This window comes from Silene latifolia, chromosome 7 (genome assembly GCF_048544455.1).
Source record: "Silene latifolia isolate original U9 population chromosome 7, ASM4854445v1, whole genome shotgun sequence".
Taxonomy (NCBI): Eukaryota; Viridiplantae; Streptophyta; class Magnoliopsida; order Caryophyllales; family Caryophyllaceae; genus Silene; species Silene latifolia.
The window spans coordinates 20,161,798-20,189,648 of NC_133532.1; the positions used below are offsets into that span (position 1 = coordinate 20,161,798).

General features: G+C 33.0%; 1 protein-coding gene across 1 annotated transcript; it reads right to left on the reverse strand.

The window, feature by feature from the left end:
• Positions 1 to 27,851, reverse strand: LOC141590939 (oleoyl-acyl carrier protein thioesterase, chloroplastic-like). The gene is made up of 7 exons (XM_074411445.1): positions 27,498 to 27,851; positions 7,679 to 7,816; positions 7,492 to 7,604; positions 6,220 to 6,315; positions 1,307 to 1,394; positions 1,115 to 1,183; positions 1 to 311 (listed from the first exon to the last, which is right to left on the reverse strand). Exons 1-7 carry the CDS (start codon positions 27,801 to 27,803, stop codon positions 30 to 32), a joined length of 1,092 nt encoding a protein of 363 aa, XP_074267546.1. The 5' UTR covers positions 27,804 to 27,851; the 3' UTR covers positions 1 to 29.

Sequence of the window (27,851 nt, forward strand, 5' to 3'; positions counted from 1 at the left end):
ATCAAGCAAGAAGACAATCCATCTCTCCACTATTTCTGAGGTTTCCTTCTCCATTCAGAGCACCCTCGGTTAGTTTCACACCCATTAGAAGACAATTTTAATAAATGCAAAAACTGAACACCATAATCATCATCGTTTCTTGTTGTTGAATATGCTCCGTTTTTTCCTTTAAGAGGTGGGATTGATAGACTTTTATCAGTTGTTTCTGCGCTTGTCAGAGAATCTACAACATCATCTTGTTGACACTCTTGCCTATAATCCAAGGTTATGCTTTGTAACTCGTAGTTGTCAATTATTTCTTGAGGCACACTCTGGTGAAACAAAAATCATGTAATCAATAATCAATTAGCTTCATTGATGCATTAGCTCGAATCCTTTTTAGATAAAGCATACATGTAAAGGAAATTTTCGTGCGCTTGCATGATTCTGAGTTTGATCGGCCTATCATAAAATTGAGTTGAACGCTCACCTATGTATCACAACTTCAGATACATTGGAGTACAAATGAGTATAATTTAAAATGGCAATTGCATTATCATAATATATTTAACTTTTTTTGGGTTTCAGTGTGTCATGAATATAATAAAACATGTTACTAAAATTTTTTATTAGACAGAGAAGTGATAATGGTTGACACAATTACCATAGGTGTGACTTTCACTACTATTGGTCATCTGAAAATACCTCATTCATCCCATAATAATCTTTTTAATTTGACTTACACAGCCCCCAATACACCATTTTAACTCGGTTTTCTTAAATCGTATTAATTCATTTTCATACAAAAATATATTTACGAAAGAACTTTTTACAATGAATGTAAATATGTTATTATAATGTTTTAGGTTTTAGGTTTTATAATTTTAACTTTTTAATGGTCAAAGTTATTAACATTTGACCTCAAAAGTCAATTAAGAAGATAATAACGAAATGGAGAGAGTAAAATTTTTGAATTAGGGTAAGTTTTTAGAGTATACTAAGTTGTATGCCCTTCTTATATATCGTGACGTCTCATCTCAAATAGCGTAACTATACTACATATCTTGTTAACATGTCTAATGTACTCTTACAAGTGACAATTATGTAAGAGGAAAAGAAATAACTAAGTACTTACCTCTAAAACCCATCTTAAATAGGTGACATTATTTACATGTCGGTTCATATCTATGTCGTCTCTTCTGGGCTGTTATATACATTTGGAAGCAAAATGAGGGTCGCGTCAATAATAATGAAACTTACTAGAGTAAGAAAAGCAAAATAGAAAACAAACGTACTAATAGCATAAGAATGTTAAAAAAAACCTTACCATTAGCCCCGATTTTGAATGGTGACCAGGACCTGCCAACTTCGGGATCTTTCTCATGATTTTGTTGTTTTCTTCGGGAGAAGATAATCTACACAAATTCTCACATAAAGCAGATGATGGTTCTTTATCATCAAATCAAAACAGTAACAAGCTAAATTGTAATGCTTTTGGATTTTGGAATGGTTTACATGGAAGAAAGCGGAGAGAATATTTTGTGATGGACATGTTTGATTTTAACTGATTTAGAATGCCCAGAATTACATGGTATTTATAGGTTATAAATTGACAATTCATTAATTTTCATACATTTCTCATCATTGTACTTTGATTTGAGGAAAAAAATAAAACAACAAATTAATCAAGAGATTTAAGTAACTACATAAATTGTGTATCTTAATGAAAATATTTTTTTACACAAAATTAATGATATTGTTTTATGATTTTTTTAATAACATGTCTTTTAGATACGACTTATTTTACAAAGAATGATTTTTTTATCACAAAAACCTAAAGAAAAGTCTTAAATAAGGGTATGTAAAAAATGGAAAGTAGGTAGGAGATTATATCAAAAATAGAGGATGTGTTTTAGGTGGGAAAATTTGGAGTTTTTCTTATTCTTTTAGTATATATAGAGGATTGATCGTTCTAGAACTTACCTTAAATAAGTTCATGAACATGAATTTATTACTTAATTGTGGAAAAGTCTAAATATCTCAAAAACAGTAAATCGAAAATCTTTCTTCGATCTTGATAGCCCAAGTTCCCGTATAAGCCAAAGTTTTTATGAGCTAGAAATATGACTGATGTCTAAGACTCCGAGTTCTGGAAGGTGTTTTGTTGTGTTATTTCCTACCTAGAGTGTGAATGTTGTGAGTTAGTCTAAGGCTCTGAGTTTAGATCATATATCCCACTTTTGTGTCTCATCTTGGGTTCACTACCTTAATATCTTGACACATCACACCGCCAATAATAAAAATGGTAATGATTATATATACCAAAGTGATTATATGTCATTAGAAAAAGTAATGGGATATAAGATGAGACACAAAACGGGACAGAGAATTTGTACCGGTAAGATTCTTCCTATACAGGAAAATGTAGTGCATCCAAATGAATAGAGGAAATACTATTTTTCTAGTACAAATTCTCATTTGTGCCGGCACTATTCCGTCACAAGCTTGTCACCTTTCACACGGAGCAAGTGCAAGGGGGGGAGGGGGGGGGGGTGTTGTGAGAGGTCACAACTTTGTGACCGTCACAAGCAAGACCGTCTGTTTTTATAGTGTGTGTTTTTTTTTGTTATAGTGTTTGTTTTGCAAAGTGATAGTCGGTTGATGCAATTATTGGCGCAATTTTTGTTACGATTTATCAACGAATATCTTTATGTTTTTCCAACACAAGGCTATGTACATCTGAATGGCCCAAGATTATTGGGTTGTAACTTGTACCAATCAAACTTTGTAGATAAAAGAACTAAAAAAGGTTCCATATCAATCAAATTAATTATTCTATATAAATATAATCATAACAAAAAAGCTAAAACAATGCAACTTGATATTTAGTTAGTCTCCCTTAAGACGAAAGTATCCGTTTTATAGTTAAAACAGGTTAAGGATAAGACTATTTATATAGACGAGACACTTTTATTATTTCCTAGATATTTGTTTTTTTCTCTCATGTACGAAATTCAGTAATACTTGACTCGTTTGATCTATTACCCGGATACCTCTGTTTTAAACAAGAATTTATGCTTGATCTTAAAAGTATTGTGTAGTAAATTAAGATGGTTCATCCACTTATATCCACGTCTAATGTTCAAAAATAGAAGTAAAAAAATGAAATTCTTATGTGATTTTTATTATAGACTCCTTAGAAAAAACTTCTATCTTTTATGATTCATGGCGTACATCCGACCCCCTTTCTAACACCACGAGCAAAAGCCTTTGAGGTTGTTGTTATTACAATATGTATTTAGTCTCTTACTTCTGATAAGTATTATTTTGATATCAGTTTAATTCCTATTTATATCTTTATTTGACTTTGATTTGGTGTGCCTAAATCGTCAAATAGCTCATTTATTAGTTTAATTACTTGTTAGTAGTTTAATTATAATTATTATGAATAATTTTATATTAAATACTGCTTTTGTTACTTTAATTTCTGTAGGCATCGGTTCAAAAAATATGGATTTAACAAGATGCAATAACAAACTGTGTGCATGAAACTTACTTCATGATGAAGTACAAAGACAAGGGCTAATTTTTCTAGAACAAAATGGGTCGTGTGTCACGCTTTAAATTGGGTCATTTTGTCATTCCTACAAGTTTAGCTTGCATTTGGGCCAACTTTTCAAAGAAAAAAGGACCTCAATCTCATAGACATCAACTTAGTCAATAATGGGCCATTTTATCATACATAATGCATGGCCCATAAAGCTAATTAGATGAGAATTTTAGTCTAGCTTTTAATTAGTTGGAAATCTCAATCGTTATTCGGCATCGGCAAAGTACTTCGAATCGTCGACAAATTCAATGAATTTCTAAATTACCTCTCCGGCCCTCCTACCTAAATATTTCAATTAAACTATCGACAAATAATTTAATCGACAATCGAAACTAATAAGTTCAAATAACTAACAACTTAATCGAATCAACAAGTTACTAATCAAAACTACGTTAAACTTATCGAATTAGGATAAATAAATAAAAAAAACGACAATCAGCTAACAACTTCCGATTAGTTCTGGCTCCAATCAAATAGCAAAAACAAACAATCAAATAATTAATGCCAACTAATAGAAACAACTACGTTATTCTTGAATCGAGCACAAATGACGGACATCACCAAACCAGGAAACTATGTCTTGATTGAAGCAGGAGAATGCCCCAAACCCAGGCCTCACCTCCGAAGCTAGACATGAATGTGGAACCACTACGTCTCGGCCTAGGCTAGGACGAGGGTGATCAACGTCTGAACCTAGGTGGGGGAGCGGTGACTCCACGTCTGTGCCTAGGATTGGACGTGGTGACTCCACGCCTGGCCCTAGGTGGGGACATGGTGGTTCCACGTCCGTCGACGACCTCCTCCGAAAATTATTGATGCTTCAAATGAAGGTTTGTAATTTGGCCGAAAAATGAAGCGATTTTCGAAGTGCACGTGTGTTCGATTTGGTTGCTAATGATGGCAAGAAATTTATCAAACTTTAGGTGATGAGCGATGTATCTCCGCTACTAAGAGGGCTGATTTTCTGCAAATTTGGTGGCTTGTTTAGTGATTTTGTGCTCTTACAATTTTCGTTAATCTTCGTTTGGCTCAACTACAGGATGATTTCAAATAAGGTTTGCTTGTTTGGATTGAATTTTTCTTTGCCGCCATTTACATTCCAATTTAGTTAATTATTTTGGGAAATTTTTTAAAGTGTAACTGGAAATCGATTTTAGTAGTTGAATTTGTTATTTCAATATTTTAAGTTTGTTGTCAGGATGAAAATCGATTTTTGAAAGTTTTAAGTTAATTTTATACTCCGTAAAAGAAAGAGGTTAGAGAGATGTTGAGTGATAATTATGCGAGAGGAAAACTTGTCCATTTAGTTAATTTTGTCAACGATTTGAAGTAATGTGCCGAGGATATTTGGCAGAACCTATAAATTGATAGAAAGGGCAGTATGTCTTCGTTTTATACGAGATCAGTAGAAGAGAACAAGATGCCTTATTTTTTTTACGGGGAATACACAGCAGTAGACAATATACAGTAGTGAGTAACAGTAGTTTTAGAAGACAAAACCCATTTTTCTCTCCTTTTTATTTTCTCGTCTTTTTATTTTCTCGTCTTTTATTAGCTTAGGTTTAGATTTTAATTAATTATTTAAATCTCAAGATCTAATATTTATGTATTCCACTTTTTTCACTACTTGAATCTAATCATTCGGTTTAAGTATGGTATAGTTTTCCCACTTTTCTTTTTATTTTCGTTTTTTTTCTTGTTCTATTATTTAGATAGTTTTAATGCTTTGTTTATTTTAAGATCAAGTCTTTATTACTTTAATTATGTTTAGTACATTGTTTAATGTAATAGATAACTTAGTGTTAATTTGTTCAAGTGTGAGTAGTTAACTTGTTAGGGGTTGGGGTATTGCATATAAAGATTGAGACTTTGTTATATGAATTGGTTTATTCACTTGTGTTTTAAGTCAATTTCATGCTAAATTATTAAAATGGTCTCTTAATAATAGCTTGAAAGAGTGTTATTTAACTAGACCTTAATTTGCATTTTGTTACCTAACTTAGTGAGTCAACGTTTATTCTTTATCAAAGTTTGTGTCTTTGAATTGGGATTTGGTCTTAATTCTATAATTGCAAACCCTGTGTGGTCTTCGATTGCTAGGTCACTCTAATGACGATTAAGTCGTTTTATTCTTCTTTGTCTTATATCCAACATTAGAAATCCGCGGCTTTGACTCGTTTCACATAGGTTGGATTAGTATCTAATAACGCGAAAAGCGTATTAGTGACTAATTGGGACTTGTACTAATTACTTGCGAGAGCATTAATGTTTTTTGCCATCCCTTATTTACGTGATTCACTTGTCTTAATTTTCTTACCTTTTACCTTGACTTTTGACCCGAGACTTTATTGCATGCCCTCCGTAAATCCCCTAACTCCTCTAGTTTATTAATATTTGTTCCTATTTCTCTACTTAGTTATTTGACAAAAACTAGAATTAAAACGAGACTTATAGCCTAACCTCACCGTCCTTGTGATTCTACCTCCAATACCCTATAACATAGTTGAGTTACAAATATAGTTTGATAGGCTTACACGACAAAGACCTTACCAACTTCGTATAATATAAGGGCGTAATACTTATGTACAACGAAAAGAGAAAAAATACAAAAAGATGATGAAAGGACTAACCGAAGTTCTTTTGGATAAAGTATTACTAATTCGTCGGTGATCTGAGGACCGACTCGCGCAAGTTTTCTGGTGTCCGTGTTTAACATCACAAATTTGCTGCAATGAGATATGACATGTATAAGTTTAAGTACTAAAGGTCAGCAATGTTGTAAATTTTGAGGCTAAAGAATCATTGCAGAAAGTATGAAAGCTGCATTTATTTTGCACCTCTAATATTATTTTATTTTTCTTAAAAAAAAGTAGAAATGTATGTAAACCTACATGATATCTAGTTAAAGCAAATATTCCATTATATTCACAGGAATTAAACTACTTGAAGTGAAGATGCAACTCTGGAGTCAAAAGTCAGGAGTCCTCGATAGACTATCGAGTGATATAATGAAGTACTTCTACTATATTCCTGTTTGTACAACCATGAACTAATAGGACTACCATGACTAGTCAAATGTTTCTCTATAAACCAAAATACGGGGAGTGGAGTTTAAAGTGAAGTAAGTTCAGCATTTAAATCATAACCAACAGGGGAAAAAGGTATGTGAACTTGACATGTTTAAGCAATAAGGATGAATTCATGTTTGGGTCGTGGAAATGAAGGATGGAAGGTGAATTTGATACAAGTAAATAAGCAATAATGGATTCAAAATATTTTGTTTATGAAATCTCGGTGAAAATTTTTAAGCGATCAAATATGAATTTTAGGTACAAAGTATTTATCACAATGTTTGTGATCAAAATTTCATTTCTAATGTCGCGAGGCCGCAAGTGGTTGATCATGAATTTACCAGTGTATCAGAGTATGTAAGGCGCCATTATAATCCAGATCACCGATATTTTTCATGATTTTTCTACACAAATAGGATTATACATCCAATTTTACCATAAGCATTGTACAACCAAGGTATAAGAATCTGAGCTTATATGTATTTTTTCTGAGCTAAATCACAATTCATGTTTTTAATGTGTAAATGGATGAGTTCAATACTTTCTAATAAAACTCATATTATTTAACATAAAGCTCGAATACTTGATCACAAAGCTCGATTTTACGCTGCAACATATACTTTGGTTGTATAATGCATGAATTGATTTTTCTACGATGGACTTGAAATGAATGACATTAGATGATATCGCGGAACTCGAGCATTAAAATATTGAACCCATCAATTTTAAAAGAATGTTATAGCAAAATTACTGACTATATTAGAAATTCTTAATAATGTAGCGGCTGTCGAACGACAAATAATTTAGATGTGGAAGTGGGATGAAGGCTACCTAGTAGCTTTTCCAATCACTTCACCATTAGCACAGTCTTTGATAATGTAATCACGTCTTGTCTTTATTTTACCTTCTGGTTGGATCCATGTTTCTATCTCAATCACATCGGACTGCTTCAAATACCGGTTATTTTGTAGACACGAAAAACAAACAAAAAATAGATACTTTTGAAGAGAAACAAAACAAACCAATTAGGATATCTATACATCTCAATATGCACTCGTGTAACCACCCAAATGAGGCGAAGTTTTCTCATGGCCGGAGTTGTTGCAAAACCCTCCTTGGAGAATCCAAGGGCTTGAGCATGGTTGCATTTAATTTCCTACACAGAAAAAGATCACTCACTTGTGTTATTAGTTACCTCTATAATATTTTCTTGGGTGAAAATGTATGTATATATATCATAAAAAAAGTTACAATATTTAAAAGTATTTCTCAGCCACCAATTGACTACATATTGCCTCTTTCACCAAATAGATCATCGCCATCTAACTTCTTTGAAGGTAAGACCGTCGAAAGTTAGGACTTTAATGGTCTATAAGACATTATTTAGTTGGAGGTATTCAGAGAGAAAAGAAAATGACAAATTACATTTGTTTGAAAAGCTAAGGTTGGAGCCCTTGGAGGGAAATGAAGGTTGTGTTGGTGGTGGTGTCATTCTCTCTCTCTCTCTCTCATGAAATGAGGACAGGGATTTTGTGTTTTATATCAGTAAGGAGGATTGGCGACTAATCCCTTGCGGTCGCCAAATTGCGCGACAGTTTTCGGTCGCATTTGCTTAATTTTAGTCGCCCGATTTAATTTTCATACGAAAAGTTGCAGTCTCCAAATTGGAGACTGATTTCATTCGCCCGTTTATTTATATCAGTCATCACGGTGAAGATCGGTCTAGGCGATAGCCATTTATAGTCGCCCGATATCAGAATTCTTGTGGTGATTTTCATTTTTATAAGCCAAATTCACCTAAGTAGTAAAAAAAATGGAATATTATACATGGTACCCTTATGTTTTTCTAAATTCTATGTTATACCCCTCTTTTTAAGCTAAAAATCTTTGGCCATCTCTAATTCTTAGCTACGAACTCCAAAGACAACAATTTTTTCTTTCAAATTAAAGATCTCGTAAAGACGATCAATTTGGGAAAAAATCGATACGTTACGAACTCGTAACCATGAGATATATTCTTGCTTGTGTACTATTGTTGATTGGCTGTGATTGAATTAGGATTTAATTATGCTGATCAGATTATCGCGAATTGTGATTGATATGAACCGTAGACGAACGTGCGCCGTATGACTTGGTTATACTTGAAATTGGGAGTCAATGCGGGTCGTAATTGGCTCTGACGCCGTTGATCGCGTTTGCCTCTATAACAACCAGACTCGCCACCTTCGTAACACAACCCCAATAAGATAGGATGCGCACCTTTGGGCCATTATTTTGTCCTCACTTAAGCCCAAAAGTACAAGGGCTTGTTACTGAATGGTGAGTGGAATCATTTATAAACATATTACAAGTGTCTTATTTTTCCAATGTGGGATAACTTAATCTAAAAACCACATGACGTGCTACAAACTCCTCCACTAACAGAACACAACGTTCTCGTTGTGCCATAAGGTTGACCGCAGCTAAGCCCAAAATCCTTCCCCGCTAGGTGGGTGACCCGGGTACTCCTGACCACAGGCTCACCACTCGGTCACAGGGTTGCTCTGAAACCATTTCTAACTACCTGACCCACCACCATCGTAACACAACCCTAATAAGATGAGATGTGCACCTTTGGGCCATTATTTTGTCTTCACTTAACCTCAAAAGTACAAGGCCTTGTTACTAAGTGGTGGGTAGAATCATTTATAAACATATCAGAAGCCTCTTTTTTTTCCGATGTGGGACAACTTAATCCCATATCCTCTTGGGGTGTTACAACCGCCCCAGTGTAGGGATGTGCACATTTTATGTTCCGAGGGAGAGGCAATGTGATCGTAGCACGCATGATGTCGTGTGATTATAGCACGCATGAGACATACCATGTGATTTTAGCACGTATGATATACCGTGTGACTGTAGCACGTATGATGTGTCCTGTGATAGTAGCACGCACGAGATGTCTTGTGGGTGAAGCACGCATATAGATTGATATCGCGACTAACACGCTTGTCGAGTGATGTGATTGTGGTTGTGTTGGTGTAATACCCCGTAATTTGATAAGTATTTATAGGAATAATTTATGTAATTTGAATAATTAATTAAAAACATTTATATTAATAATTGCAAATAGACGGTAATTAAGAATAAAATAATGGATGAGTTGGGAAGATGAATTGGGCCGAGTAATAGGCATGTTATATGGTAATATATATATATATATATATATATATATATATATATATATATATATATATATATATATTAATAATTAAAAGATTATCCACTTTATTTTTACATCAAAAATTATTATTTATGATACTTTTCTAAATTAATTTTTGATAATGTGGACGCTCTCAAATTGCTCGAAAAAAACTCTCTTATATATATCATAAATAATAATTTTTGATGTAAAAATAAAGTGGATAATTTTTTAATTATTATAATATATATATATATATTTCCTAAATTATATTCAAGTGATATTTCCAATTTTTATATGAAACTTTTATATTTCACTCGGAAAAAAAGTATCGTTAAAAAAATTATTAAAATAATATAATTAGCTTCGTGGTAAAAATTATTAAAATAATATTATTTGTACATATTAAAACTTCTTTGTATGTAAAATTGTGTAATTTTTAGCATGTTTTGTCCCACATTGGAAAATAACGTAGGTGTGGTGAATATACTACATATATAAATAGTAGAATTGTCCCACATCGAAAAATTAGTATAAGGTGATGTGATCCTATGATTATAAATAGGAGGCATATTTGGAACTTATGTATCCACCCAAAATTTTTTGAGTCTCATAAATATTGTTTTAAAGAGCTCTTAAGATTTTCTATCATTTTCTACGATATGATATAAAAAATAAAGTGGAAATCGTTGGGAACTACCCGGGAAAGAGTTAAGAACATGAACAAGAAAATAAAAAAAAGACAAAACTAAAGGTTTTACTAATGGTAGTCTCCTGACACAGTACAAAACTAAAGATTTTACTAATGGTTGTCTTATGAAAGTAGTAATAGAGCGTTAATGAGTCGTTATATGTACGATGTAGAGATCCTTATCTAATGATCGAGACTAAGTGGTTTTACATTCAAAGAAATATAATATGTATACAATAGTGGTTTTTTTTAAGAAGAGACATGTACTTCTTGGTATGTTATATATTTCACATTGAAATATAATGTAGGTATGATGAACATACTACGTCTAAATAACTAAATTATGTATCTCACATCGAAAGAATAGTATACGGTAGGGTGATTCTATAAATATAAATAAGAGGCATCCTTAAAACTTAGATATTAAAACCCAAAATTTTTTGATATAAAAGATATGTACTTTTTAGTATGTTATATGTCCCACATTGAAAAATAATGTAAGTGTGGTGAGTATATTATGTATAAATAATAGAACTGTCTAATATATATACATTTTCTATATTATATTAAAGTGATGTTTATAATTTTGATATAAAACTTTATATTTCATTTGACAAAAAAGTATCGTATGAAAATTATATAATTAGATTGTGACAAAAAAAAAATGCTATCATTAGAGTGTAGATTGTATTGTATTTTCTCATTATTAAATCGGTTTGATGTCAAAGTAGGTGCGAAAAAAATGGTGTACGTATTATGTTATTTGTCCTTTATTGAAAAGTAATGTAGGTTTGTCCTATATTGAAAAAGGTAATTGTAGAATTATCCCACATTGAAAAGTAATGTAAGTGTGGTAAATATACCATGTATAAATATTAGAATTGTCTCATATCGGAAGATTATCATAAGGCATGGTGATCTTATAATTATAAATAGAAGTCATAACCCAAAATCTTTTGATTCTCTTAAGTATTGTCAAAGAGAGCTCTTAAAAGAGTTTGTATTACAATAATGATTTATAACCTAAGTTAATCTTTGGAAAATCTTTTAGTTATTATAATATATATTCTGTATTTCTTATTTTATATTCAAGTGTTGTTTCTAATTTTTATATAAAAACTTTTACATTTCATTTGGCAAAATAATGTCGTTAAAAAAATTATGAAAATAATATTATTAGATTCATGGTAAGAAATGTTATCATTAGAGTATATATAGATTTCATATAATTTGCACATATTAAAGATGGTGTATTTCATAGTATGTTATATGTCCCACATTGAAAAATAATATAGGTGTAACAAATATGCTACATATAAAAAATAGAATTTTCCCACATCGAAATATAGCATAAGGTGGGTGATTCTATGATTATAAATAGGGGCATCTTTGGAACTTAGGCATCAACCCAAAATCTTTTGAGTCTCTTAAGTATTGTCTTGGAGAGCTCTTAAAAGTTTATATCATTATATTTTCTACCTATAGATTTTATATGTCCCACATTGAAAAATAATATAGGTGTGTAAATATACTACGTTTAAATAATATAATTTGAATTGTGTTAAAAAAAGGGTTATTTAATAAAAATACTCTAAACTATAGAGGCCCTTCTCAAAATACTCCAAATTGTGTTTAAACCATCATTATACCCAACTATTTCATCTATTGTCTTGTACTAGAATTGCCCATTTATTAACCTATACTAGCAGGTAAACTCAAGTGTGAGTCCCACTTCTTCTTCCCCAAGCCACCATTGTTCTTCCTCCCAAATCCGAATATCCCCAAATCCACCCATTACTTCTAAAAGCGCCAGCCACCCTCCATCATCTTCCCCTAATTTACCAATCGCCATTAAAACACCACAATTCTTCTTACCAAATTAAGGTATTGAATCAAAATAACCAAATTAAAATTCTGACCATACTCAAGATCTACGAAATCATTTAATCATCAAAATTAAGGAATTAAGTACATAAACTCAAATGTACAAAAATACGGAGAAACTTTGTCGCATTAAATTCTCATCACCACCGCTACATCACCTATCAAAACAGCACCACCACCACTTCTCTACATTCTCAAGCATAACAGCCACATCCAATTCTTAGCTCGCTGGTAAAATCTGGGCAATTCCTTTGATGGTAAAATCTGGACAAAATCATTTGAGAAGAACAAGCAAATCTTGCATTTTTTATGTTCAAATCTGGGTAAAGTTTTAAACCCAAAGATTTCAACACTTTATTTGGGTTTTGTTAGACCGAAGGAATATTATGGAAACTTTGTTGGATTTTTTCGAATTTCTAAATGAAGAAATAAGGGATCTGAAAAAATAAAACAGATGTGGGGGGTTATCGGTGAGATGAAGGTTAATCTGGGCTTTCAATTTGGGAATGAAAAATAAAATAAGGAATTGGGATTTAAGGGGGCCATGCTGATGTCGTTAACATGGTCATTCGCAAATTGTCCGTAGTTTAGATAAAGCATTGGTGACTGAGGGTATGGTGGATGGTAGCAGTGGTTGTAGGGGGTGATGATTTGAGACTAATTGAGAGGGCAACGGGTAAGTTTGCAAGGAGAGGATGGGAGTGACCTGCTAAAGAGGTAGTCGGTCACCTGAGTGTATTATGATATAATGGGTCAATAGTATGGTTTATTGTGAGTTAAATTGAAGCTTAGAGTATTTTGAGAAGGACTCCAATAGTATAGAGTATTATTATTAAATAACCCTTAAAAAACTTATATCATTAAAGTATATGTTCATATCATTTGCACATATTTTAATTATGATAAAAATAAAAAGAAAACAAACGTATGAATATTAATAGATAATATAGTATTTGCTTATTATTAAATCGTGTTGGATGTCGAATTAGGTTCAAAAAATATGGTGTACTTTTAAATATGTTATTCGTCTCACATTGAAAAATAATGTAAGTGTGATAAATATATACTAAGTATAAATAGTTGAATTGTCCCACATCAGAAGATTATCATAAGGTAGGGTGATCCCATGATTATAAATAGGATTTATCCTTGGAACTTAGGTATCACTCCAAATATATTGAACCTCTCAAAGTATACTTATTATATAAGAGACTTTAAACATAATCTTGAATTAAATGTTAAATTTTTAAAGTTGTACTATTTTTTTAGGTGGGAGAAAGAGCGATAAAATGGTCAATATTATAACGGAATTTTTTCATGGTGCCCTCGAATTTTGGTAGATTACACATAATACCCCTAATTTTAAGTTTCTACATATAATACCCTTGTGTTTACTTTTTTCATAACGTCGTTACTCCTATGAGTAACTAGATGAGTAATTGAGCATGTCATGCTATTTGTGTTTTGTTATTTAGGTATTAAATGTTAGTTTATTAAATAAAATATTGATTTAGGAATTAGATGATGAAGTGTTTGTGTAATAGATAACAAAATAAAAAGGCGTCACAAGTCATAGGAGTAATGACGTTATGACGGAAGTTGTCAAATGGTATTCTGGGAAAGAAAAAGGTGAACAGGGTACTATTTACATAAACTTAAAATTAGGGATACCATGTGTAATCTATCAAAGTTCAAGGTTACCATGAGAAATTTCCAATATTATAATGATATAGTTAATTAAATTTTCATTTAAAAGAGAGAGATATCTGTACCAATAAAACATTAAACGGGGTATTATTTTTTAATTGTTATTTTATTGTCACGCCATCAAACTTAACGTCCATTTAACAGCCTTTACATTAGGGGGTACCATGGGCAAAAAAAATGGAATCTCAAGGGTACCATAGACAGATTCTTAAAAGTAGGGGTAACATGGAAAATCTGACAAAATTAAGGCAAATATTAATAGAGAGTACTTGATCATACTATTAAATTTAAATATCTAGTAGATATAATGAGTAGCAATTGTCCGTATTCAGTATTCGGGATCTGGTTGGATGTCGAACTAAGTGCAAAAAAGATGGTGTAATTCTGAGTAGGTTATTTGTCCCACATTGAAAAACAATGCAGGTTTGATGAATATATACTATGTATAAATAGTAGAATTGTCCCACATAAGAAAAATAATCCAAGTTTGGTGAATATACTACTTATAAATACTAGAATTGTCCCACATCGAAAGATTAGTATAAGGTGAGGTGATTATATGATTATAAATAAGAGTTAACCCATGTATATATTAATCTTTTTTTTTAAAAAAAAAGATATTTTAATAATATGTAAACAAATCATTAGACATAGAATGTAAACATTAAACTCTTATAACGTTTTTTTTTTTTGCATTATAAATAAGTTAATTACCCCGTAGCAATGCACGGGCATTCAAACTAGTAGTACTAGTATCTTTTATAATAGTAATAATAATAGTAATTACAATAATAATTGCATTTTCTAATAATAGTAGTAATATGATAATTATATAGTTTCCTAATTGCTTCCTTATACCCTATGACCTACCTAATACCTATATAAATAGACCTTCTCCATCATAAAACACAAATAATTCACATAAGAGAAGGACGAAATAATTCACATAAGAGAAAAGAGAAGGAAGAACTAGCTAGGAGATCGTCACAAGGTAATTTTCTAATCGTCTCATAACATACTCACCTTAAGACTAATATAACTCGTTAAATAGACAACCGTTGACTGACTCGAGACCATGACCTTGACCGTGGGACACCAGAGGTTGACCGGACCTACCATTGACCACCGTTGACCGGTGGGAAGGGGGCTGTTATTAGGGTTTCGAAGGGTGGTTATGGGTTAGAAGTACACGTTGAACACAGGTTTTGGACCCTTTAATGTGCACGCCTTGACCTTGGGTTGGTAGGGTGGTTCCGGGGTGATGAGTCGACCACCATGGGTAGTCATAGGTGGTCGGAAGTGCTTTTTTACGCGATAGGGCATAGTTATTGCTAAACACGTTGGAACTATTTTATACACAATTGCTTTGACTCGTTGGACTCGAACTGGGGTTGGTTGGGTTCGTGGTGATTAGTCGGTCCTATTGGTGATGTTAGGGTGGTCGGAGGTGGTTGTTTGTGTGGGTGGTTGACGGGTTATCGAGTTGATGTTTGAATTTGTGGGTGTCGTGAGTTGCTGCTAGGGCGTGTCATTGGGGGCCGTGCCATGGTAGCATTACTGGTGTCGGTGTGGGGTGGTGTAGGAGGAGGTGGTAGCTCGTGGTGGTCGTAGTATGGCGGATTATTTACGTGAGTTGTTGTTGGTGTTTGTTGTTGTTGGAATTTTTTTCTAAAATAGGGCTGAGAACAAAAGAAATTAACGAAATAAGGCCAACTTCAAACTAATTACCCAAAATGGGTCCACGTAGGATCGGAATATCTGAAACTTTGCTTCGGAATAAGTCGCTCAGCGGGGTAGCGGTTTGATATAAAGTCGCTCAGCTCCAAAGCGATTTTATAGAAACTATAATATTTTTGGGGAAAAAAAAAATTGAAGTAGCGCGGATCGAACCCGGGGTTTCCGCAAAATTACAACGTCTAATCTCACCAATAAACCAAGAGATATTCTTTGAATAATTACAGCGCTTAAACGTATTGAATTTCTTAACCGAATCCCAAGACGCATTTAGTTTAGAATATTTGTTTTAAATGCGTAATTTCAGCATAGCATTTGCTTTGCACTGATGGTCATGGTCTGAAGATTGGTGGTCTAAACATGCGAGTTCGATTCCCGACCGCTACAATGTCATTTTTTTTTATTTTGCAAAATTGTTATAGTCGCTATGGGGCTGAGCGACTTAAGGTCAAATCGCTCACCCGCTCAACGACTTATTTCCGAAGCAAATTATAATACATCCCGATCCTACGTGGACCCATTTTGGGTAATTAGTTTGAAGTTGGCCCTATTTTGTTAATTTCTTTTGCTTTCAACCCTATTTTAGAAAAAAATTCTTGTTGTTGTTGTTGATGATTGAGTCGTGGGTGGCAGAAACGAAAGTATGGTGGCCGTGACTGGGTTGTTGGTGGTTCTGGGTACGGTGAGGGCTTGGTCTGGTGGTGGTAGTAGTGGCGGATGTTGGTGGTGGTTGTGATTAGTGGTGTAAACCGTGAGTTATTTAAGTTGCGTCGGTTTCATATATTTTTCATGCCGGGTTAGGGCAGTTGTGTGGGCTCGTATGGAAGTTGATCGGTGTTGGTCTGGGCTGGTGATACCGTGGCAGGAAGGTGAGCATGGTGGTGTTGAGGGCTGAATGTCGGGAGGGAGTGGGGTGTATGTCGTGAGGGAGTGGTGTGTTTGTGTGAGGGAGTGTTTGTCCGGGCCGGGCCGGATCAGCCCGTGCTGATGGCCAGCTCTAGTTGTACGTGGTGTTTTGTGATTTGTAGATGATCGGATTGGTTTATTTTGAGACGGGTTTACAAATATTAAGTCACATGATAATATAAATATAATGATTAATGAATAATGGATAATTAATTATATAAATAATAAATTGTTTATAATTAGTTTAACTATTTTATATAATTCGATTGTTAGTAATTGTATACGATTATTATATTTGTTAGGTGACGGTTTTATTGAAGAGTGTTACTAGTTGATTAGCTCGAATTGTGTAATTGGATATTGATTGTCAGGTAGGATAAATAGTCACATGATAAGCTGGCTCTGATTATAAAATCGCTTGGTTGAATTTCTCAAATTTTTACCCTCATTTGTTTTGACTACCATTTATTTTTATTAATCACTTTATTTATTTCCGCTGTGAGTTGTATTTAATTTTATATTAAGTTTTAGTTTGGTTAAGTTGTAATAAACATGTAATCGCTAAATTTTATTTAAAATACTTTGGTTGTTGTACTTTGCTATTCACTACCTCGGGAAAACCGAGATGGTAACAGTCCTATTTATTTGAGAATGTATTGCTAAAGGCTCCTAAATAAATGGAGGTGTTACAAAGTGGTATCAGAGCAAAACGATGCTCGGGCCTAACCAATGAATAATAATGAATTTAGGATGTGTCTAATAAAATGAACCTCAGGTAGAAACTGTTAGGTGTCCCTCTTAGTGCGGTTAAGAAACTGGCCTTAATTCGTACCATGGCCCTCTCAGTTTTTAACCGGGTACCTTGAGAGAAAATTTTGAGTGGGGTAATTAAAATGAAGTCGTGTTAAATTATTTTAGGAGTCAATGGGATGCCTTAAAATGTATATTGTTGGCCTTGTTGCAGGCGCGGATTGAGGTAAGTATTGTATGGAGTTGTGTGAGGCCTTGGGCCGTGAGATGTAGTAGTGTATTGGCATTATCTTTGCAATTGGGTGATCATATGAATCGTGTGATGGATGGAGTTATCAGTTAGTTTATATATATATATATATATATATATATATATATATATATATATATATATATATATATATATATATATATATATATATATATATATATATATATATATATATAGGGTCGGGATCCGGTGAGAACCACTAACATAATGAGAACCGTGAGAACCCTCACTAAATCATCATCAAATCTTGTTCTGAAAGTTTTGATAGATCATTTATCTTTTGTTTAGTTTATTCAAACACATTTTTAGTCTAGGTAAACAATTTTTTTTTTATTAACAAAATATAAACTTAGTGTACGAAAGTACAACTACGTATACTAAAATAGCTATAGATGCACGAAAACGAATAATAGGTGCATGAAAATTGTTACATGCATGAAAATGATTACTAGGTGCATGGAAATAGCAGGCTCTAGGTGCACGAAAACGAGTTCTAGGTGCATGAAAATTGTTAGATACATGGAAATGAGTAGTAGTTCCATGAAAATTAATAAAATATTTCTCGTCTCGATTTTCGTAAATAATTTATACTTTTTGGACCAAGAAATATGTTATCTACCCATAAAATTCTATGCCGAATCCAAATATGTCAGTATTTTTTACAAAAAATATCCATAAGGTGGAGTTCTCACGGTTCTCATTATGTAGGTGGTTCTCACTGGATCCCAAATCTAATTTTAGTTCAGGAAAGTGTAATTTTAGTCCAGGAAAGTATAATTTCAGTCCACTGAGAATGTAATTTTAGTCCATTGAGAGTGTAACATTAGTCCAATGAGAATATGACCAAGTCCATTGAGAGTGTAACATTAGTCCAATAGAAGTAAGTGTAATTCTAATGGAGAAAAGTGTAATTTTAACAGAAAAAAGTGTAATTTTAATGGAGAAAAGTGTAATTTTAACAGAAAAAGTGTAATTTTAACAACAAAAAAAGTGTAATTTTAACAACAAAAAGTGCAATTTTAATGGAAAAAGTGTAATTTTAACAGAAAAATGTGTAATTTTCATGGAGAAAAGTGTAATTTTAACAGAAAAAAGTGTAATTTTAATGGAGAAAAGTGTAATTTTAACAGAAAAAAGTGTAATTCTAACAACAACAAAAGGTGTAATTTTAACAGAAAAAAGTGCAATTTTAATGGAGAAAAGTATAATTTTAACAGAAAAAGGTGTAATTTTAATGGAGAAAAGTGTAATTTTAACAGAAGAAAGTGTAATTTTAATAGAAAAAAGTGTAATTTTAACAGGAAATTTGTAAGAAAATCTGAACTTTAATAGTGAAAATTTTAACTTTAATAACTCAAAAGAGGAAGGTAAAAAAAAACCCGTCTACACCCACCACCACCCTACGGCTAGACCTGGCAAAATCAACCCGACCCGATTGACCCGATCCGAAAAGGATGACCCGAGACCCGAAATCGACCCGAATTGCTGAACCCGAATGACACCCGAAGCCCGAAGTGACCCGACCCGACCCGAAAATGACCCGAGCTTTCATGGACCCGTAACAGACCCGACCCGAAATGACCAATCCGAAACCACTCAACCCGAAAATGACCCGACAAAATATAACTTTAATTGACTCTAATAGACTTGAAATGTCTCTCTTCTCTTAATCTTTGACCCGAAAATGGCCTGACCCGAATTAACCCGACCCGCTTGACCCGAAACACACCCGACCAACAAACCCGAAATAGACCCGTAACCCGAAATGAACTGACCCGATCCGAACTAACCCGAAAATTTGAGAAACCCGAAATGACCCGACCCAAACTGGCCCGACCCGAACCCGACCCGGTTGACCCGTTTGCCAGGTCTACCTACGGCCTACACATGCAACAAACTCAAAAAAAAAAATATCGGATCTGAAACGTCAAATCGCGAGACTAAATATGACAAGAAAAAAAACGAAAACTGAAAAAAAAAAAAAAATTCAAAAAAAAAAATATATAACTGATCGTGAAAGCAAGGAGAAGAAAGAACAAAGAAAACAAAACAATAACTATAACATTACCCACCCCACACCCCACTACCCCAGGCCACTAAGTTAAAAAAAAAAATGACAGATCTGAAAACGAAAAAGGTGGGACAAGAAGGGAAACTAAAAACAAAAAAACAAGAAAAGAACAATAACACCACCAGTCGGACTTCTAGAAGAAAGACGGTGAAGGATTGGAACGGAGGCGAGTTGAAGAGGGTGGCGGAAAGGGAGGCTTCGGTGGTGGAGATAAGGTGGGTTAGTTTTTCGAAGACGGCCATAAGGTGGGGTGACAGAGGTGGTAGAAGGGGCGAGTCGGAATCGGGTGTAGAGTGCGGTGGTGGGTGGTTGGTTTGGGTTTGGGTTCATGGTTGGTTGTGTCAGTGGTGCGAGGTGGAAGGGAGCGGTGTGGTGGGTGCATGGGGTTGGTGTCGGGCTGGTGGGTGCGTGGGGGCGCAGGTGCGGTGACAGAGGTGGTAGAAGGGGACAGATCTGGTGGGCCGTCGGGTGGTGGGTTGTGGGTGGTAGTGTCGGGTAGGATAGTGATGGTGGGAGTGAGAGTGGGTGGTGGAAGATTTAGGGTTTTTATTTATTTTGATTTTGAATTAATTTGGTTTTTAGAGAGAGGGTAGAGAAATGAATTGTGTGAATGAGAGAGAAGTAGGTGGAAAAATAAATGTTATATAGTAGATTAATAATTGATTAGTGTAGATTAGTAAAGTAGAGAGGGGGAGTGTTTAATTATGCATTAATCCTCCTTTTTTTTGCTTCCAATCTCAACCCTTCATCTTTTCCATCCAAAGGCTCACAATGAGACTTATGGACTCACATGTAAGATGTGGACTTAGATGAACCTTATACTATATATATATATATATATATATATATATATATATATATATATATATATATATATATATATATATATATATATATATATATATATATATAGAATTAGCATCAAATGAGACCACCTTCTTAAGGTGAGGCCATGAGTCCTAGTCCTAGCCATTAGATTATAACAAAATCTATGGCCAAGATTAATTCTGAAAATAAATTACCTATATAAAGCCCAAAGAACCCTAATTCTATTCATTACCACCTCCCACTTCCCTCTCTTCCTCTCTTTCTCTCTTCATCCATCTATCTACCTCCCACAACCACCGCCATGTCTCTCTACCTCGTAAAACCACCGTCACTCTGCCGCGCACCCCCTGTCACGCCTTTCTTATTGCGTTCTCCCCGCTCCTGCCACACCCGCTGCCTCGCCGCCTCTGCCTCCAACGCTGCCGCCTCCCTCCTCTGCCGCCTTCCTCATTTCTCTGTGTTTTTTTTAAGATCTGGTGGTTGCAGGTGGGGTCGTGGTGAGTGTTGGGGTGTTGTCGTTGCCGGCTGTGCGCGACCTCCTCGTTTCTCCTTTTTTTTTTCAGATTTGATGGGTGGTGGACCGTGGTGGTAGTGGTAGTGGTGGTGGTCGTTTTTTTTTTCTGATTCAGTTTAACTTTTTTTTTCCTGATTTTTCGTCAATTGCGTTGGTGCTGGTGGTTGTGGGTGCGGGTGCGGGTTAGATGGTGGCGGCAGAAGTTGGCCTCATTTTTTCTCTCTTCATTTGGTGTTTGTTGGACCGTGGGTGGTGTTGTTGGCGGGTGGGGTGTGGGTTATGGGTGATTTGTCGGTTTTTTGATTTAGTTAACTCAGATCTACACTTTTTTATTTATTTGGTAAGATCTACACTTTTTTTTTTATGTTTTGGTGGTTGCAGGGAAGGGCGTCATCGGATTTGGTGATTGTTGTGTTGGTAATGGCTGTGGTGTGACAGTTTGGGTGACAAAGGCGGTGGTTGCCTTTTTTAGTTAAAGGCGGGGTGGTTAAGATTAGAGTTTCAACGATATGGACTGAAATTACATGGATAAGGACTAAAATTACACTTCTAACGGACTAAATTTATGTAAATTCAAATTAATATATCCAAAATCACCCTATTTAGTATAAAATTTCACATTCACGGGTTAAAGTTTCAATCCTAAAAGAATAACGTTTCATGGACAAGGAAAAATTACAAATGGCCAAAAAAAAATAAAGTTTCAATTTTTAGCATTAAAGTTTCACTCGTACAACATTAAAGTTACATTCATAAATTAGTGAAATTAAATAAATATTAATCATTAAAGTTTTACTTTAAAACATTAAAGTTTTGCTCGTATATCATTAAAGTTATAGTCAAAAATTAGTTAAATTAAATAAATACAAGTCTCAACTACATTATTTCACAAAATTGATTTTTTATATTAAAAAATGGGCTAAAAAAATTAAAGTTACATTTTTTTACATTAAAGTTTCAGTCGTAGAACATTAAAATTATATTTAAAAATTATTTAAATTAAATAAATACAAGTCCCAATTAAATGATTTCATAAAATCAAATTTTTATTTTAAAAAATGGGTTAGAAAAATTAAAATTACATTTTTTCCATTAAAGTTTCAGTCGTAGAACACTAAAATTATATTCAAAAATACAAAAATTTAATTTTTATATATAAAATAAATATAAAAAATTAAAGTTACATATGAAAATAATAAAGTTACATTCACAGATTAAAGTTTTACTTTTAAAACATTAAAGTTTCAATTTAAATATTGCTTAAAAGATTCAAATCTCAACCATCAATCTTAGAAGATCAATGACTTAGATTAGGACTTAGGGACTCACCATTTTAGGTGGACTCATTTGAACTTGACTCTCTCTCTCTCTCTCTCTCTCTCTCTCTCTCTCTCTATATATATATATATATATATATATATATATATATATATATATATATATATATATATATATATATATATATATATAGAGAGAGAGAGAGAGAGAGAGAAGAGAAGAGATCAACTAAGGCCAACATATGTATTTGAGTCCATAAGTTCTATTAAAAGCCATTGGATGGTGAAAATGGATGGCCAAGATCAACCTCCAAAAAGTGTGTTTATGGACTAATATCACTCATTCTCTCCTCCTTCACTAATCCTTCTAATTAATCACTAATTCACTATAACTTCTTTTTCTCTCATCCACTTCTCTCACATATCACACAACTCATCTCCTCTCTCAAACCCCAAAAAATAAAAACCCAAAAAATCCAAATAAATAAAAAACCCCAAAAACCCAAATAAATAAATAAAACCCAAAAAAGCCAAATAAATCAAAAAACCCAAAAAATCCAAATAAATCATTCATTCCTCTCTTCCTCATTCACCACCACCCACCACTATCCCACCCGACACCACCCAACGCCCACCCCCACCGCCCACCACCGTCGGTAAATTCTATAAACTCGTTTTTTAATTTATTTATTTTTCAAATTTTGCGTCTCGGTTATTTTTGTCACTTTTTTTTTTTTTTTTTTTTCAGATTTTGTGTTAAATTTGTTGTTTGGGGTCGGTTTATTTTATTTGTTAATTTTTGTTGGTTTTTGTTGTTACTTATTCTTTTCAAATATCTTCTTGTTATACGTTTTTTTGGTGATATACAAATTTCGGGTTTTAAATATCGTTTTTTTTGGTGATATACTTTTTTATTTTTACAAATGTCGTTTCTTTAAAATTCGTCTTGTTATATAAATTATTAGATCTAAAAAGAAGATATTTGAAACTTTAGTCTTTATTCACTGACATTATGTATAACTTTAATTTACATTATGTACAACTTCAATGATATTGTGTGCAACTTCACCGATATTATGTATAACTTCAATGAACATTATGTATAACTTCACTGATATTATGTATAACTTCACTGACATTATGTATAACTCCAGTGACATTATGTATAACTTTAACTTACATTATGTACAACAATGACATTGTGTTAGTTTCAAATCTTAATTACATTTAGACAAAAGTTATACTATCATGGATTAAAGTTCACGATTTTTTGATTTGAAGTTATAAAAAAAGGACTAAAATTATAATATTATGGACTAAAGTCACACAATTTTGGACTAAAGTTATCTTATTATGGACTAAAGTTCACGATTTTGGACTAAAGTTATACAAAAAAAAAAGTTATACAAAAGACTAAAGTTATACAAAAATGGATTAAAGTTATCAAAAATGGACTAAAGTTATACAAAAAGGACTAAAGTTATGAAAATGGACTAAAGTTATAAAAATTTAGTCCAATTTTTTGTATAACTTTAGTCCAAATTTGAATTGATACAAAATCTTGTTTGTATAAATTTAGTCCATATTTGTATAACTTTAGTCAATTTTTGTATAACTTTAGTCTTTATTTGTATAACTTTAGTCCATATTTGTATAACTTTAGTCTGTTTTTGTATAACTTTAGTTCATTTTTGTATAACTTTAGTCTTTTTTTGTATAACTTTTAGTCATTTTCGATAAATTAGTTGGAATTTATATAATTTTATGTAACTTTAGTCCAATTTTTTGTATAACTTTAATCCATATTTGTATAACTTTAGTCAATTTTTTTATAACTTTAATCCTTATTTGTATAACTTTAGTCCATATTTGTATAACTTTAGTCCATATTAGTATAACTGTAGTCCATTTTTTTATAACTTTAGTCCTTATTTGTATAACTTTAGTCAATTTTTGTATTACTTTAGTCCATATTTGTATAACTTTAAAGTTTAAAGGGTATAACTTTAGTCCATATTTGTATAACTTTAAACTTTAATGTTAAAAATGTATAACTTTAGTCGTAAATAGTCCACCATAATAACAACAAAACGTTAATCTAACAAAAAAACCCGTAAATCTAAGAAAAAACCAAATATAAAAAAAAAACCAAATAACAATGATCACTGAAATTGCACATAAGGGCATTGAAGTTGTACACAATGACCACTGAAGTTGTACGAAATCTGAAATAACAAAAAAAGAACCGAAATCTAAAAAAATAAAAAACGAAAACTAAAATAAAAAAAAGGAAGCAATATTTTGTTAGTCCAAATCGTATAATACAAATCGTATAATACAAAACAAATAACAATAACAACCGTATAATACAACAATATTTTGTTAGTCCAAATCGTATAATACAAAACAAATAACAATAACAACCAAATAACAAAAAAAAATAATAATAAAGAAAAATCAAACTTTTCGAAATCTAACAAAAACAAAACCAACAATATTGAAAAAAGTAGATCTGAAAAAAAAAATCCAAAAAAAAAATCAAACTTAAAAAAAAAAAATAAAAAAACCGAAATCCACAAAAGGAAAGAGGTGGAGATCTGGAAAAAAAAAAACACGCCATAAACCAATAGATATGAAATCAAATTCTAAAAAAAATAATAATCTTAAATTAAAAAAAAAAGAAACGACATAAACAAAAGGAAAGAGGTGGAGATCTGAAAAAAAAAAAAAAAAAAAAAAAAAAAACCAAACAACACAAGCAACCAACCACGGTGGTGCAGAGGTGTCGGGGACGGAAGTAGTGGGTGTAGCTGCGTGATTCTGACGGAGAGGGGTGTGCGAAAGGGAAAATGAGGTGGGTGTGGGGTCGTTTTCTGGGTAGGCCGGTTGTGGGGTCGAGGTTTGGTGGCGGACAGGCCGTCATTTTCTGGGTAGGCCGGTTGTGGATGAGGAGCGTGCGGTTGAGGGCGTCGGGTTTGGTGGTGGGCAGACCGTCGTTTTCTGGGTAGGCCGGTTGTGAGGAACAATAAAGGTGGCGGTGGTTTCGTGGTTTGTGGTGGCCGGTCGTGTGTGGTGTCGGAGGTGGTGGCGTGTGGTCGGTGGTGTCGGGATTTGGGTTATTTTTTGAGGTTTTTTGCTTGTGGTGGCTGGTGGATGTGAGGGAGATAGGTGATGATTTTTGTTTTTGATTTGATTTTTGTTTTGTTTGTTTTTTTGGGTTTTTTTTTTGGTTTTTTGATTTGGTTTTATTTTGTTTTCAGAGAAAGGGAGAAAAATGAGAGAGAATGAGAGAAGTGAGAGAGGATGAGTGAATGAGGAAATGAGTTGGGAGATTAGAATGGTGGAAGAGTTATACAAAATTAGGAGGAGTTATACAGAATTAGGGAGGGAGATTAGGGAGGTTCGTTTGTGGACTTGGATGAGATGTAATCTCATCCCTCCATCCTTCCATCCTAGGTCCTTATAAGGACTTAGGTGACTCATAAGATGTAAGGCGCTATGAGCTTAACCCTCTCTCTCTCTCTCTCTCTCTCTCTCTCTCTCTCTATATATATATATATATATATATATATATATATATATATATATATATATATATATATATATATATATATATATATATCTATCTGAGAATGCAAATGTGATAGTATTAATTGGATGTTTCACATATTAGAGTGTGAGTAATATGTGTAGTAGGAAATAACATGTCTAGTGATATGCTGATATGTGTTACCCCAAAGCCATGTTTATCTCGTCATGTTTAGCACTAGTTCTTTTGTTTTAGTAAATAGGTTACGGGGACGTAACCTTCATTTTAAGGTTGGTAGGATTATAAAATCGCTTGGTTGAATTTCTCAGATTTTTACTCTCATTTGTATTGACTACCATTTATTTTTAATAATCACTTTATTTATTTCCGCTGCGAGTTGTATTTAGTTTTATATTAAGTTTTAGTTTGGTTAAGTTATAATAAACATGTAATCGCTAAATTTTATTTAAAGTACTTTGGTTGTTGTATTTTGCTATTCACTACCTCGGGAAACCGAGATGGTAACAGTCCTGTTTATTTGGGAATTTCTTGCTCAAGATTCCTAAATAAATGGGGGTGTTACAGTTGGTGGTTGCCTATGTTTGCTAGTGTGGTTGTTACTGTATTGTGTTATGTATTGATTATTTCTACTAGACCATAGGTTGACGTGTGTGTTTCTGTTGTGTTAAATCTTTTCCAACTACCTGCGTTTATCGATTTGATATATTCGGAAAATGGTGAGTAGTGGTGATTATATGGATGATTGATGCTATGGTTGCTGGCTGGGAGGTTGGGGCGTGGCTTAGCATGTGAGAGGGGATCGTTTACTGGGCCTGATTATAAATTTGTTAGTTTGGGATATTCGTTCACTGTATAGTTTCATCCGTTGTATTTTTCAATTTATAAGACGGTTGTATAAATGTTAATGAAGTCTTAGATAGCTCTTTAATCATTGTTATGATATGTCTTGTCTCGGAAAACCGAGATGGTAACGACCATATTTACAGGAAGGTCTAGTTAAAGGCTCATGAACAAATGGGAGTGTTACAAAGTTAAATATAGTTAAGTTAAATTCAAACTCCTATAAGTTCGGTTGAGAAAAGTTCAAATTTCTATAAATTTAGTTGGATCATATATATATATATATATATGTGTGTATATATATATATATATATATATATATATATATATATATATATATGTGTATATATATATATATATATATATATATATATATATAAGTTTAATTCGGAAAAGTTTAGATCCTATATGTTCAGTTTAGTTTAGATTCAATAATTTTAAAAAAGTTCTACTCCTATAAGTTCAATTCAGGTGTTAAGTTCAGTTCACATCCTACAAGTTTAGTTTAAAATTAAGTCCAAAAAAACCTGCCTAATTCATTCACGACAAATAGCAATTGGGAAGAAATAACCCGACTTGAATACGGACATAACCACATGATATAAAACAATAAAAAGAAAGCAAATGAATAACCTGCAAGAGATTAGCAATGGTTGCAATGGTAGCAGTTTTATTAATCCCAACCTCATAACACCTTATTATAAAACACTCGTTATATGACAACTTATCTTCACTCAAGCTCCCTAACCTCAACCTATCCACCAAACCGTATTTGTTTGAATCTCTTATTTTAAGTGACATTGATAAATCCCGCCGTTTCGAGCATAAAATCGAAACATTTCGAGGATATTTTAATTTTATGTCACGTTTTTGAGTTACCCAGAAACTACATTGCGTTAAAGAGTGAATCTTTACATTGCATGATCTTGTAAACAACATATTTCTATTTTGAGCTTTTTTTTTCTGGCTTTGGGGGAATATGAGAAA

What these genes read in the sequence shown, in the direction of transcription:
- LOC141590939 (XM_074411445.1), bottom strand. Translation starts at nt 27,803, where the DNA reads ATGTTGTTTACAAGATCATGCAATGTAAAGATTCACTCTTTAACGCAA. An exon ending in GTGATTGGAAAAGCTACTAG is followed by an intron (nt 6,316 to 7,491) that starts GTAGCCTTCATC and finishes ATCTCATTGCAG; the next exon opens with CAAATTTGTGATGTTAAACA. An exon ending in CTTTATCCAAAAGAACTTCG is followed by an intron (nt 1,395 to 6,219) that starts GTTAGTCCTTTC and finishes GAATTTGTGTAG; the next exon opens with ATTATCTTCTCCCGAAGAAA.